Here is a 14135-nt window from a genome sequence, read left to right as displayed (position 1 = left end):
GTCTGGTGTCCCTGCTTACTGCCATTAACCTTTGTCACAACTTTGAAGATCGCTGTGACTCTGCTTGGGATATCTCAGGCAGAAATAGGGCTTTGCACTGTGTAGTACCAGCACATCAAATTCAGTGTCTATGCACTCACCTCCCTGATTCCCCCTTCCACCTCTGACGTCCATCCTTGGCATGTCATCCCGAGGTCTAGCGCATCCTGCCCATGCTGGAGTTGCTGCCCTGGAGCTGTGGCATTTGCCAGGGTGTGCAAGGTGGACATTGGGGGTTTCTCAGCAGTCATGGCCCAGTTGCACCTTCTGTGCTGCCAGTGGCAAGCAAACATGGCTGAGTGACCGTCTTGGTGCCTTCCCTCTTTGAAAGAGCTGCCTTTACTTGTTTACCTCCAGGGTCTGAAGGTGGATTCTTCCCTCTGCCAGCTTGTCAGACTGAAGGCTTCTCTGCCTGCCCAGCACTTTCCAACAGCCTTCTCTGGCTGACTGCTGCCTGTGCCCATGCCAGTCTGGCCATGGCTCCTCAGAGAGGCTGTGTCCCCTAGACAAAACGCAGTGATGTGGAGAAGTAGGAGTTTTTTCTGTGGCTGTGTCTGAGGTAGAGGTTTGCTTTCTCACTGTAGGTGTCTGCTTTCACAGCTGTGAGGGGGAATAGCTGGCAAAGCATATGTGAAGTGACACCCTTTGGTGTCTTGGTGGCCTCTCACTTCTTGTTCTTACAGTCCGGCCTTGACATGACCACAGGCAACTTCATAAAGTGAAGGCAGTGCTCATAACTAAACCAGCCTCTCTCAGATTTAAGCCTGTAGGTAGCCATGCTAAATAAATTAACAAGCAGCACTGTATGTGGTGTGCCAGGGAAGCATTCATCTCAATAAGTGTCATGAGTGTCTGTAGATGAAAGGTGACTGCAGAATTGTTGCCTCTGTTACTTGGAGCTTCTTAGCCTTGACCTATGGACAGTGTTCCCACCCCTGTGACCAAGAGTGTTCCTGGGAATGTCACCTGCTTTGGTCTGTCCTTTACTGTCTTTCTCCCTCCCCCCCTTTTTTTTGTTCAGTGAGTCTACTCTACGTTTACATTTCCTTCTTTAACCAAATTATTAGAGCCTTATCAGCTTCAGTGCTGCTGTTGTCAGCCTCTCTGATCAGGCTGCTCTTGGTACTGCTCTGCTTTCTGCTGCAAGTGTAGCAGCAGTTCGTGAAAGGAAAACCTTGAAATTTGCAAGTTGGACTTGTAAAACCCAGCCTCCTTGATGGATATAGCAAACTTCAATTGTCAAAAGTCAGAGGAGGTTACATGCTGATATAAATGCTTGGTCCATACTTGAAAGCTTTTGCCCCATGGTAAGAGAAGTTTGAGAATAAGGTGGGCTGCCACTCTAGGGTGAGAACAGCAGGCAGAAAGCGAGGGTAGCTGTCGTATGGGATGTGGTCTCCCCATGGGGTTTGCTCTTGTAGTCTTGTGCTCTGCAAGCGCAGAGCACAATGTTTCCCACACCCTTGCGTGCAGTAGTCTTACGTAGTCTGGATGCAAGACACAACAAGCATGTAATGCCTTCTCAGAGAGGCTTGGCAAGGAGGAGAAAGGTAGTGGTGGTGAAACTGTGGAGGTGGTGTCGGCAGGGCAGTTCCAGCTGCCTACGTGTTGTACGTGACATATACCTGGCCATGCCAGAGACTGTCTGCAGTCATGAAGGTGTGTTCCTGAAACCGTCCTTCAGCTCTTGCCTCCTCCCAGTGAGCCTTCCTCTGATGTTACTGCTGACAAACCACAGCTGGCAGAGGTGGTGTGAGCGAAGCCACAAGAACAGTTTTATCTGGCTGGGTTAGATTATGTTTTCAAAAGCACCTGGTAGATTTGGAAAATCTATTTTGCTTAAGTGGTTTATGGAGTCTGATTCTTCCTCCGAGTCCCAGCCTCCAGATGTTGTCTGCAGCAGCTGTGAGGATGAGATGCCTAGGTGGCTGGAGTTGAAGGTGTGCACAGGGGAATTAGAGGCTCATTCTTGGGGGCTTTAAATGAGAGAGGAAGAGGCAAAAAGGCCCTGACAAACAACATGATTTTCCCCTCCCCAGTTATCATTTTCCAAGTGGCAGAATCGCACTTCTACTGGGGATGATGTTTCCTGCAAAGTTGGTGAGTGTATTCATGCTGCTAATACTGGAAAAAGCATTGAATAGCTAAGATGTTGTTGAAGTTATGCTGACAAAATAAAGAGATCTTCATAAGGGGAGGGTACAGCTTGAGTGTACTTATCTCTTACTGCCCTTTGGATTGCAAGCATTTCATTTGCTGCACTTTGTATTTTCTCTTTTCTTCTCTCCAGTTTCATTAAAACACTCAAGACATGTTTTAATTCTCAGCTGAGTTCATTAGGACTGAAATCATGAAGCTCATCACAACCTAGAAATACAGCCAGGATGTCCATATGCAGAAACATCTCTGGGATGTGCTGGTGGAGACTGGGAAATCAGCAGTCAGCTGAAGTTTCCTACTTATCCTAAATATCTTGTTAGGGAGTTTAGTGATCCACTGATGTTTACTTGCTTTTTGTGCAGTGGTTTAATGAAATGCTGGTGGCTGGTAAGTTTGGGCCATAGGATTTTTCTTGTGGTACTCACTGAAGGCAGTAGCAGGTTTTTCATGGAGTTTTTGGCCATTGGATCAGGCTTCCATAAGTGCTAACGCTGTTAGTGTCACCTTGTTAGATGGTTTAATGTGTTCGTGTAATTCATCTAAAAAAGGGGAGAACTCTGCTCCTTTCTCTAAGAATTAAGATTTTTCAGTACTTGGAGAATAGAAAGACTATATGGGTGAAGTTTAGGTTGCTATTGCTGTCTGATTAAGTATTCAGCTGCCTTGTGCATTAAAATGTTGTATCTCACACTTCTGACTTTCAGATCTTGGTTACACAATGCTCAGGCATCCTCAGTGTGGATGTGGACTATATTAATGAGCATGGCAATGCAAAGACATTGGCTCATCTGTCTTCAGGCTTTCCAGCTGCTAGCATTTAACCCAGAGGAATTTCTTGCCAATGGTTGTTTTTCCCTTTGTGTTTCTACCACCATCTCTTTCGTATTCAGGCGAGCTAGTAAGACACCTATCTTAGAGTCTGTGAGCACTTTCCTAGCAGACAGCAATGACCAAGATGAACAAATGCTCAGAGTTGCTTATTGTCAAGCTGGGGAGGCAATGACAGGTTTTGGCCAAGTGAAAGAAGCCTGAAATAACTTGAAACTCTTCCAAGCCACAGCTTCTCCCCAGTGAAGAAATCCAGATTTTGCCAACAAAGGTGTAACCTCAGGACTGATAGTTTCTCTGTGTTGTTTTCAGACAGTAGATGCCATCTGGTGCTGTTCATGTATATCCTGGTACACATATGGCTGAGGGATTCTGCCATGTCCTCTAGCAAAAGCCTGTCTAGTGAGCAGCTGGAAACCATACATAGTAAGGGTGTACCAACTCTCTGATAAACTTAGTAGGAGTAGGAAAGCTAATTAATCATTCATTGCCTGTGCATTCTAATCAGTGCAGTATAAGGGAGTGCTTTGTGCTTCCAGCAGTTGCAGACACTGAAGATCTTGTATAGCTTTCCAACACTGGGGACAAAGTATAAGCCCTGTTTTATAAATAGTGAAGCTATGGACTAAAGGTGGGCTTTTCATGGGTTTTCATTCTTGGCCCAGCTTTACTGCCATTTGCAAACCTTCAAGTTAAATGTGCTGGCTGTCAGAAAGCTGAGTTACAGAAACATAGCATCTGTCCTTAACTCTTGCTGGAGTGTCCCTGCAGACGACAAACAGGAAAGAAGACACAAAGGTAGACCAGGGAGCTAGGCCTGTCACCATTCAGAGAAGACCTGTCCTGAAGAAGTTTTGTCTGGACCTCATTTGTTGGTCCAATATATATTTTATGAAAAGATCTAACAAGGTTAATACCAAAAGCAGTCAAACCTTGATATGTCTGTTGAGATCCATGAGTTAAAGTGGATAGAGAAATGAAAATTGGAACTCCACTAGATATGAAGAACTGATAAATGACTTCCAAGCCTCAGTGCTGTTTTGAGGCAGCTGATGGCTTCAGAAAGAAAAGATTGGGTCAATGTGTACTTCTTGGAAATTGTTTTTTTTGTTTTTTGAAAGTTTTATGACATGTTGAAACTGTATTGCATAACTCCTTCATCCCTTCTGTTGCTCTCAGGGTTTTGTCCTGCTTAGCTTTGTATATAATTGTGCCTATTAAGCTCCATTTGACTGGTTTTATTCATCAGTTAATGAAGACACAATACTAAGAATAAATTTCACCCTTTGCACCCTTCATATCAGTGCAGTGTTTCCTCTTTCTTAAAGAATGAATAATGGTGTTGTGATGCTCTGGAAATTAAAATAAATGTATACCAACCACTAAAACTCCTCATTTTGATGTGAGGAAGTGGTGGGAGGTCAACAAAGAAGTAATTGTCATATGTTTGTGATAATACTACTTATGTTAGCAGAGAGAGAGTACATTCAGTGGCTTGGCAAGCCTGGCAGCGAACTGGAACCCTTGTTGGCCTGCCTGGGAAGTCTGTGTCCCCAGGGGAAGGCTGGCTTTTTGCCATCTCTGGGAAGAGATGCATGTAAAACTTACTGTTTGGTGTTTATATTTCTTCATGACTTTGCAGGCAAGCTGCGATTGACAGGGTCTTAGGAATGTACTATGGTGAGATGGGCCATGCGCATACATTTCTAAAGGCAAAGATCTTTAGCTCCAAGGCAAGCATGTTTTTTTCTGTCTGTGGTCATCCATCAAGTCCGGGTGAGGCGGTACTCTGCTTCTTGGGTGAGCAGTGCAGTCACTGAAGGCTTTCACTGACACAGGACAGCCTTTCAAAACAAGTAGGTATTTATTAGTCCCCTGGGATGGCACACAGAGCTAGGTCAGGTTTGTGCTGCCAGATTAAACTTAAGATGGAGTCTGTGGGGACTGAAGCAACCACTCTGGATTTCTAAACCCATTGGATGTCCTCTCTGTGTCCCAGTGTGTGAAGCCCTTGCTATGTAGTCCTTGCCACAGCCTCCTGATACCTCAGGGCACTTTTTTTCCAGTTGCAGTACTGCTGTGGTCAGAGTCCTGTCTCCTCCAGCTCCTGATGCTGATTTTTGGTCACTGGAGTCTTCTGTCACCTCCCCAAGGTGCTCTGATGGGCAGCTTGTGGTAGTCCTTCCACAGCAAATGAGACCTGTACTTATTGTGGCAAATACCGCTTTCTCAGGGAAGAAATTAGCTCAGTCATGACTGTAGGTAGCAAACCCCAGTCTCTGTTAGGAATGCTCTAGCCTCCCATATTGTCCATGTTTGTCATTTTGTCAGAATCACACTGAGCCCTGGAGTGTTTAGCAGTGTGCAGGGACCACCTTTGAAAGAAGGGCAGGCTGGTGATTTTGTGACCAGTTTTAAGAGTACAGGTGCTCTGGATAAGGGCTGGTCTCAGTGCACCCTGGCCAGCAAGCTTACAGCAAAGTGATGGGTTCATGAATCAGAGGGATTTCCTGTGGAGATGAGTATGGCTTCATCCCTCTTTTTGTTGTAGTTTAACCCCAGCTGGGAACTAAGCACCCCACAGCCACTCGCTCACTCCCCCCATGGTGGGAATCAGAAGGGTAAAAGTGAGAAAACTTGTGGGTTGAGATAAAGACAGTTTAATAGGTAAAACAAAAGCCGCGCACGCAAGCAAAGCAAAACAAGGAATTCATTCACCACTCCCCATGGGCAGGCAGATGTTCAGCCATACCCAGGGAAGCAGGGCTCCATCATGCGTAACGGTTGCTTGGGAAGACAAACGCCATCACTCTGCATGTGTCCCCCCTTCCTCCTTCTCTCCCCAGCTTTATATGCTGAGCGTGATGTCATATGGTATGGAATATCCCTGGGGTCACAGTTGGGGTCAGCTGTCCGGGCTGTGTCCCCTCCCAACTCCTTGTGTACCTCCAGCCTCCTTGCTGGTGGGGTGGGGTGGGGTGAGCAGCAGAAAAGGCCTTGGCTCTGTGCAAGCACTGCTCAGCAAGAAGGAAAACATCCCTGTGTTATCAACACTGTTTCCAGCACAAATCCAAACCATAGCCCCATACTAGCTGCTGTGAAGAAAATTAACTCTGTCCCAGCCCAAACCAGCACACTTTTGATGGTGTGCTCTCAAGCAGGAGCTTTAGTTTTGTACCTTCAGGTCCCAGTACAGAAACATGCTTGGCTGAACTTAGGTGGTTTCAGGCACACTGCAGCAGGTATTTTTTTTTTGTCTTGCTGGCTGACTGAGGGGAAAACCTTAGCCACATGTGCTGTTGAGATACCTTGTCTGTTTTGTGATTGACCTTGCCCAGCCCATACAGCTGCTGGTTGTATAGAGCTCACAGATAAAAACAGGCTCCCTCAATTGTATATGCAAATGAACATAAAACAGGCCACCAAGCAATGCTACAGTTGGATGCTTATGGGCCTAAGCATGGAAACTGCATGTGTAAATTGAGTTACCGCTCTCAAAACCTGTCTGAGTCTTTGCATAGGGTTGGCAGTGGGACTGGGCAAAATTAGTCCTGCTGGAAAGAGTCGTAGGGCAAAGGGCGTTAGTAGATGGCAGGACTAAAGGATGGCCGGGCAGCAGGCAGGCCCAGTCCTCAAGCCCTCTGAGATGTTTGTGTGCTTATTACTCATAAACTGCGTCTCCATTGCCATTAATTATTTTGAGTGAAAAGAAGCACATGTTCAGGTAGCATTTTCCTCTGTTAAAATACATATTTAAATAATTGTCAACTTTTCTCTTCCGTAACATCCATTAGGGATTCTTTTCCTTCGTATTTTTTGACTCCCAGACTTAGAAGGCAAGCCTTCCTAGGGTTACCTTCTTTGTAAATTCATTTAATACATTTAGATTGATAGGTATGCAGGTTTTGGTGCTAAGTATGTTATTGCTTTCTGGATGCCCTTGATGTGGGGTATCATTTTCACAGAATGACATACTTCCTTCTTGTGTTACAGCAAGTGGGACTTTAATAAAACTGGTTACTGCCTTGTAGCTTACAGGGTGAAATCTTTCTTCATCCACCTGAAACATTTGTATTTACTCAAGGAAGAGAAAAGAAAACCAGCTTTGCTTCTGTCAGGCTTGTGGGGAGTTTTTCCATCAGATGTGTGGCATTTCTAACGTTTTATTGCAAAACAAGACTTTTTCATGTCCATTTGTAAAAACTCTGCATAATAAATAAGATTTGGTTGTTGATGTTGTAAGAGTAGTTGTTAAACCTACTTCAGTTGCCTGATGTGATATAATGATAAAAAGTCAGTTGTGGGTGATCTTCCAGAGGACTGAGTGATTTTTTTTTTTTCCCCTCTTAATTCTCTGTAAGGCCTTCTTGCTTTGCTTCCTTTTTATGAGACTTTTTTTATGAGTAACAGTGGTAGTAATAGGTTAATAGGTTCAAACCTGTTCAAAGCTTAGCACAGGGGATGTCGTAACACACATGCTTTCACACATCAAGCAATAAAGCAAGGGGCAGATGGATTGATTAGTTTTGTGGGTGACTTGTCTTCATTGGACATGAGAGCTGTGGAATGTCAAATATGTTTTACGGAGTCTGCCAACTTCTGGGTCTTGGCTGATCCGACATCAAAATAGGGTGAGAAAACCTCAAATCCGTGAAGTCTGGTTGTTCCGAAATAACCAGATAGGTTTCCCTGCATCTGTGAGGCTGTCTGTGTATAGACCATTCGTTGTGCTTGGGGGCATGTACCTGCCTTTCTGCTGTGATTTGCAGGCTTAGGCTCTCAGAAGAGCTCAGCAGCTACATGTTTTCGGTAAAACCTGGTGCTTTCCTCTTTTAAATTAGTTTTAAAACTAAATTGGGGATCAGTGCACCCATCTGAATGGCTGTGCATACAGATTTGCCTAGACCTGATGTCTGCATGTCACCGAGATGAATCCTGTGACCAGAGAGGTTTTGTTTTCCTCAGAGCAAATTGGAGCCCTGGCCGGGCAGCACATCGTGCATGTGGCTTGTGGAGAGTCTCACAGTGTGGCGCTCAGTGACCAGGGCCAGCTCTTCTCCTGGGGTGCCGGCAGCGATGGACAGTTGGGTCTCACCACTATAGAAGATGCAGTGACGGTACCAAGGTAAACTTTTAACAGGTTCACGTTTCCTTAAGGCAGCTTCTTGGAGGTGATGCATCAAGGGTTGCTTGCCTTGCAGCCTGGAGTGAGTGCGAGCACTGTCTCTCAGAGGGGCAGCAACTGGGCATTTCTCATGTAGGGATGTAAGGGTGATGCCTCCTTCTTTTCTGTACTGTACTGGGGCTCCCTGAGCTCCCATGGGATTCAGACAAGTCCTCAGGAGGTTTGGGCAGGACAGGCCATCTGCCCGTGGGTATTTGGGGCATGGAAAAGAAAATCGGAGTGATCTCAGCTTCCTCAATTAAAAATGCCACTGTCTTTTGTACAGAGCAAGGAGGTGCATGAGGGAGGACCCAAAAATAGAAATGCTGTGTGTGATACCTGTGTCTATTTCTGTCCCTAGAAGTCCTCTGAGATAGGAGATACATTTCAAGAACAGGAAAAGATATATGGCTGCATGAACTGGCACCTCAGCTCTGCAGCTCTTTTGCAGTGTTGCCTGTTAGTAGCAAAGCTACTAATCCAGCCTACTGCAATTCTGAGTAGTGAATATTGCTCAGAAACTTTAGGGTAGTGCTCAATTTTCTTTGTTTGCTTATTCAATGTATCTCACCTGTGTTAGAGCAGGGTTAAGTGCAAGGACATGTAAATGGTGGCAGTGGCCAGTGACAGACACCAAGACTCCTTCATCCAAAGCAATTCACAGATGATAGGACTCATCATCATAATAAAGATAACTGGTCTCTCTATACTTAATGGTGTTGTATCATACTACATTAATAACAGATGTAGTCAGTCTCTTATTCAGTCTGTGACTGCAGATCTAGTGCAGAGTGGAAGTTTGGGACATCTGTCTAGGGTGGCTGTCATTGTTGAAAGAGTATTCAAAGGAAAACAGTTTCAGTCACAAAGCATTAATGTTTGAGCTGAAGGGCTCTGTGGCAAGACAGTCCTTAACTTGCAGGTGGTTCCAATACAACAGGCTTACATGGCAATGTGATAGTGCCATTTTAAAAATAACATTTTTGTGAAATAAATTGAACCTTTGACATACTATTTATTCTCTGTACGAAGCACTGAAGAGATTTTGGTGCTGTAACTCCTAGGAACTGCTAGGCCCCTGACAGCATGAAAAATCTCGATGCCTGGAAAAGAATAGTGAGACAGACACCAAGAACCAGCTATTTTGACTATTTCCAGGTGGCTGGATTCAGAGTTATGGCAGTAAACATAGCTGGAGTTAGTAGTCAAGTGTCTAAAGGTCTCCACTGATTTGTATCTATTATGTATGGATCTGCATCACCTTCAAGACTCTATTCCTCAGTCTCAAAATCATAGATTGTGTGTATGTGTAGAACAAATATCTGAATGGAAATCATCATTTTGACCTAAGGTGATACTGTGTTTGTGGACACTTGTTCTAAAATGGTGTTGTCTTCTTTAGGTTGATAAAGAAGTTGAACCAACAGACAATACTGCAGGTTTCCTGTGGAAATTGGCATTGCCTGGCTTTGGCAGCAGGTACTGTAACATTCATTATTTATTATCAAGATTTGTGCTGTTATTTTGCACAGTGTCCAAGATTGTCTATTTCTGCATAATAAACCAAGGGCATCCCTGTCCTGACTGCTTTCAGGCCAAATGGGAGGCTATAAAATGGATCAGGTACCATGAATATTGAGGAAGAGCTTTGCCAATACTGTCAAGAAAGAAAACATTACACACAGGCCACCCACTGTCTCACTGGTGAATGATGGCAGCAACACTTCAAAGCTTTCCATCCTGATGTAGAAAATGTGTGTAATTAATTTCTTTGTGTTGAAATTATCCTTGGCTATTACTCTTCTGTATGCAACATGTGGACTGTTCTCTGTTATGCTGTTTTAAGTTACAGCAGTCTGATACTATATTTTGCACTTAGCTGCATGTCTATTTGTTTACCTGGTGGCTTCAGACTGTGCTTTTATTTTGGCAAAGAATGTCTTGCTTGATTTTTCCATCATGAGGCTTGGGTGGGAGCGAAGCCTCCAGCACTGGTTCTTCTTCATTTTGACAAACTGCTTTTCTGTTGACCAGCTTTTACTCAATGTTCTCTTTCTTTCTTCGTTTCAGATGGCCAGTTCTTCACATGGGGGCAGAACAGCTATGGTCAGCTGGGCTTGGGTAAAGAATGTCCCTCCCAAGCCAGTCCACAACGTGTCAAGTCTCTTGATGGGATCCCTTTGGCTCAGGTTGCTGCAGGTGGAGCCCACAGTTTTGCCCTCTCTCTCTCAGGAGCTGTGTTTGGCTGGGGGAAGAACAGCTCGGGACAGCTGGGACTAAGTGATGAACGAGGTATTAAAATTATGCTCCTAGGTGAAAGAAGGATGGACTTTTTTTGGCCTAGTGTCTGTTTGCATTGACAGTACATTTTTACTGAGCGGATGTGTAGCCCTCAGAGACTGCCCTAGGTAGGAGAGGGGAGAGGAGCAGTCCTACATTTTTTTCTTACTTAATAGGAACAGAAACACTTTTTTCCCCTTGTGGATGTTAGTGGAAGTGAGGAAGGTCAAAAAGAAAGATCTTTCAAATATGACATCAGTATGCAGGCATTGAAGGAAGTGCTTGTTCTTTCTGTCTCTTCTCAAAAATGCCCATATTTGGTTTGAAGTTGATGTGGAGCAAAGGCTCTCCCTGCAGAACAGCAGGCTGAACCCATCCCCGTGTTTGCCAACGTGTTTTTGACCGGTGAGCACTTGTATGCTACAAAATGATGGCAACACAGAGTATCTCAGTAAAATGTTTAGTTTATTGGTTGCACTATTTTCCAAACATCCAGGGCCAATAGTAGCTTTTTCAGGTGGCCATGTTCAGTGAAGCCTAGCCATCAATAGACTTGAAGGTAGGTTTATAAATGAGGCTGAAGAGTGGATATGACATTACCACTAGTCTGAAAAACCCAGATCTCTCCTGCTTCTTGTTAACACATTCTTAACTTCTTTGCAAAAGCGAGTGAGTGAAAGATTTTCTTTGTAGTTTTAAATCAATCTCTTCATAGTTTTCTGCATAGTTGCTGAGTAGCTTTAAATACCTAGGCAAGTTACTGAGTGTGAATGTGATACCTGCCATGCACAGATAACTTATTTTGCATGGGTGAGTACATGAGGTGTATATATTTGTAAATACTAGGTTGCATGATGTAGTAGCATATAAATACTGTGTGTTGCAAGAGAAAAGTGTTACCTCCCATTTTGTGTACCTGTAATGGAATGATGCATTTTGACAACCCATCCTACCAACTGAAACATATTTAAAGCGATTACTCAAAAACAGCCTGTAGTTTAGCAAAGGATGCTCAAACGTTGTATGCATCATTTCATCTTCCTTTACACTTTTAGGAATATGAAACACAATTGTAAGACTTGTTGCATATCCCGTGTTCTCTCAAAAATGCTCTGGGTCTATTCTTTTGTACTATATGTAAGCCAGAGCTGATCTTGTGTAAGAGCAGCCATGTTCTTTCCATGTAGACTGGCAGATAAATGCTTCTAATTTCAACAAAGCTGCAGTTTATAGGAGAGGCTTGCTTTGACATGGGGCTACTCTTAGATGAACATATAAGGGGCATCTACTTGTGGGGCTGTGTTGGCCAGAGAGCATATACTCTGCTTACCCTTAATACATAACACTGTAGTAAGTACTTGATATTTATGGTAAGTGAATCATGGTAAGACGGTGTGAATTATAGTTAGTGAACACGAACAGCAAAGTCTACAAACATGAGTAGTCTACAGCGCTGTTATTTAAACAATTATGCTGTAGAGATAAGTGTCATTCCTGTCAAAATAAAGATCAGAGTGCTAAAATACAGAACAAAGTAAAGGAAAAATCTTCTCTCATTTCTAAATCGATGAAAATGTGACCATTTGCCTCTCACTACCCAGAAGAAAGCACCTGTCAAATCCTTGGATGAGAGTCTTAAAAAATGGCAACTTCTATAGGTAGGAACCTGACTTTTTTTGTTGGTATGAAGTAAGCAGCTTCTCCCCTTAATATCTAGCTGTTTTGTGGTGCCTACTGCTCCTTGAAATGCTTAGTTTTTATTTTTACATTAGTAAAACATGTAACCTTGATTAGTGTATATATCCTTGGGAGATGCACTTTTAATGATTAGAATGTCAGAGAGAAGGAAAAAAGCATCATTTAACAGTTGGCAGAGATTAGCCTTTGCAAGTAGGAGGATCTTCTTAAAGGATGACAACAGAAGGAAGGCTAGGCATTTAAATACACCTTGGGATTCGGCTTGTCATGTGTGTTGCACTGGTGTCTCCCACGTGTCAAGACTGTTCTGTGTGGAAAAGGTCTAAGCAAGGTTTTGGAGACAAATGTTTGCAGTCGTCAGCGAGGATTCTGGAATGGAGCATGAGACTGAAGGTGGGTGTATCTAGGCTGCACTCAATCATAGCTCCCAAACTGTGATTGCATGTTGAGTTTACAGGATTCTTAGTATTTGCATTCTTGCTCTGGACAATTTTCTTTGAGGGAGGACAAATCTTTTAAGAATTTGAGGAGGAAAGTAGCAGTGAGGTACTCGGGGACGTGCGGTTTTTCTCACAGTTGTTAAGGCTTCCATTGCGCATGTAGACCACATCTGAAAATCGCACTACTGGTGGTTTTCACATGTTTTAGGTTTGTGTTTATGAAACAGCTCCTTTATTTATTTCGTCTTCAATGCAGACCGAGAATCCCCTTGTCATGTGAAGCTGTTGCGGTCTCAGAAGGTTGTTTACATCAGCTGTGGAGAGGAGCACACGGCAGTCCTGACAAAGGTAAAGATGCTAACCTGGGAATCCTGGCTGCTATCTCGCCTGCCTGATGGTTTCACATTAGTTTCCTGGGTAATGGTAGAAAAGAACAGATTGACTTATATTCCATCTGACTCTTGTAAAAGAAACTAAATGGAAAGTATTGTCTTATAGTTTATTCTGAGATTCATCGCCAACATGATCCATTGCTGGTTTTGAAGATGAAGATGTTAGTAATCCATAATGATGAATAGTAAAACTTGGGTGAATCATAGAATGGTTTGGGTTGGAAGGGACCTTCAACCCTTCTGCCATGGGCAGAGACACCAGACCAGGTTGCTCATAGCCCTGTCCAAGCATCCACAACTTCTCTGGGCAACCTGTTCCAGTGTTTCACCACCCTCATAGTGAAGAACATCTTCCTTATGCCTAGTCTAAATCTATCCTCCTTCAGTTTCGAGCCATTACCCCTTGTCCTATTACTACATGCCTGTGTAAAAAGTCCCTCTCCAGCTTTCTTGTAGGCCCCCTTCAGGTACTGGAAGGCTGCTATAAGGTCTCCCTGGAGCTGTCTTTTCTCCAGGCTGAACAACCCCAACTCTGTCAGCATGTTTTCATAGGAGAGGTGTTCCATCCTTCTGATCATCTTCATAGCCTCCTCTGAACTTGCTCCAACAGATCCATGCCCTTTTTATGTTGCGGGCCACAATACTGGATGCAGTACTCCAGGTGGGATCTCACGTGAGCAGAGTAGAGGGGGAGAATCACCTCCCTTGACCTGCTGGCCACGCTGCTTTTGAAGCAGCCCAGGATGTGGTTGGCTTTCTGGGCTGTGAGCACATTATTGGGTCATGTCCAGCTTCTCATCGACCAACACCCCGAAGTCCTTCTGCTCAGGGTTGCTCTCAAGCCATTCTCTGCGCAGCCTGTATTTGTGCTTGGGATTGTTGAACTTCATGAGGTTTGCACAGGCCCGCCTCTCAAGCATGTGAGGGTCGCTCTGGATGGCGTCCCTCCCCTCCAGCGTGTTGACTACACTACACAGCTTGGTGGTGTTGGCAAACTTGCTGAGGGTCCACTCAATCCCACTGTCCATGTTGCCGACAAAGATGTTAAGCAGCGCTGGTCCCAATACCCACCCCTGAGGAATGCCACTTGTAACTGGTCTCCACTTGGGCATTGAATCAAAGAAATTAGTTTTG

The 14135-nt window shown here is 44.2% G+C and overlaps 1 protein-coding gene across 4 annotated transcripts in view; it reads left to right on the top strand.

Moving 5' to 3' along the window:
• Positions 1-14135, top strand: part of HERC3 (HECT and RLD domain containing E3 ubiquitin protein ligase 3) — a gene marked incomplete at both ends in the record, with an annotated part of 50455 nt that overhangs the window by 11843 nt on the left and 24477 nt on the right. For all 4 annotated transcript variants that reach the window (XM_081999333.1, XM_081999332.1, XM_081999330.1 and 1 more), the window contains 4 exons: positions 7993-8152; positions 9594-9670; positions 10262-10483; positions 12866-12957. In XM_081999333.1, the coding sequence (XP_081855459.1) occupies positions 7993-8152; positions 9594-9670; positions 10262-10483; positions 12866-12957 (551 nt within the window). The remainder of the gene's footprint in view (positions 1-7992; positions 8153-9593; positions 9671-10261; positions 10484-12865; positions 12958-14135) is intronic.

This window comes from Phaethon aethereus (genome assembly GCF_964289735.1).
Source record: "Phaethon aethereus genome assembly, chromosome: 4".
Classification (NCBI taxonomy): domain Eukaryota; kingdom Metazoa; phylum Chordata; class Aves; order Phaethontiformes; family Phaethontidae; genus Phaethon; species Phaethon aethereus.
The sequence above is the reverse complement of the archived record's forward strand: the minus strand, read 5'-3'. Positions and strand labels throughout refer to the sequence as shown.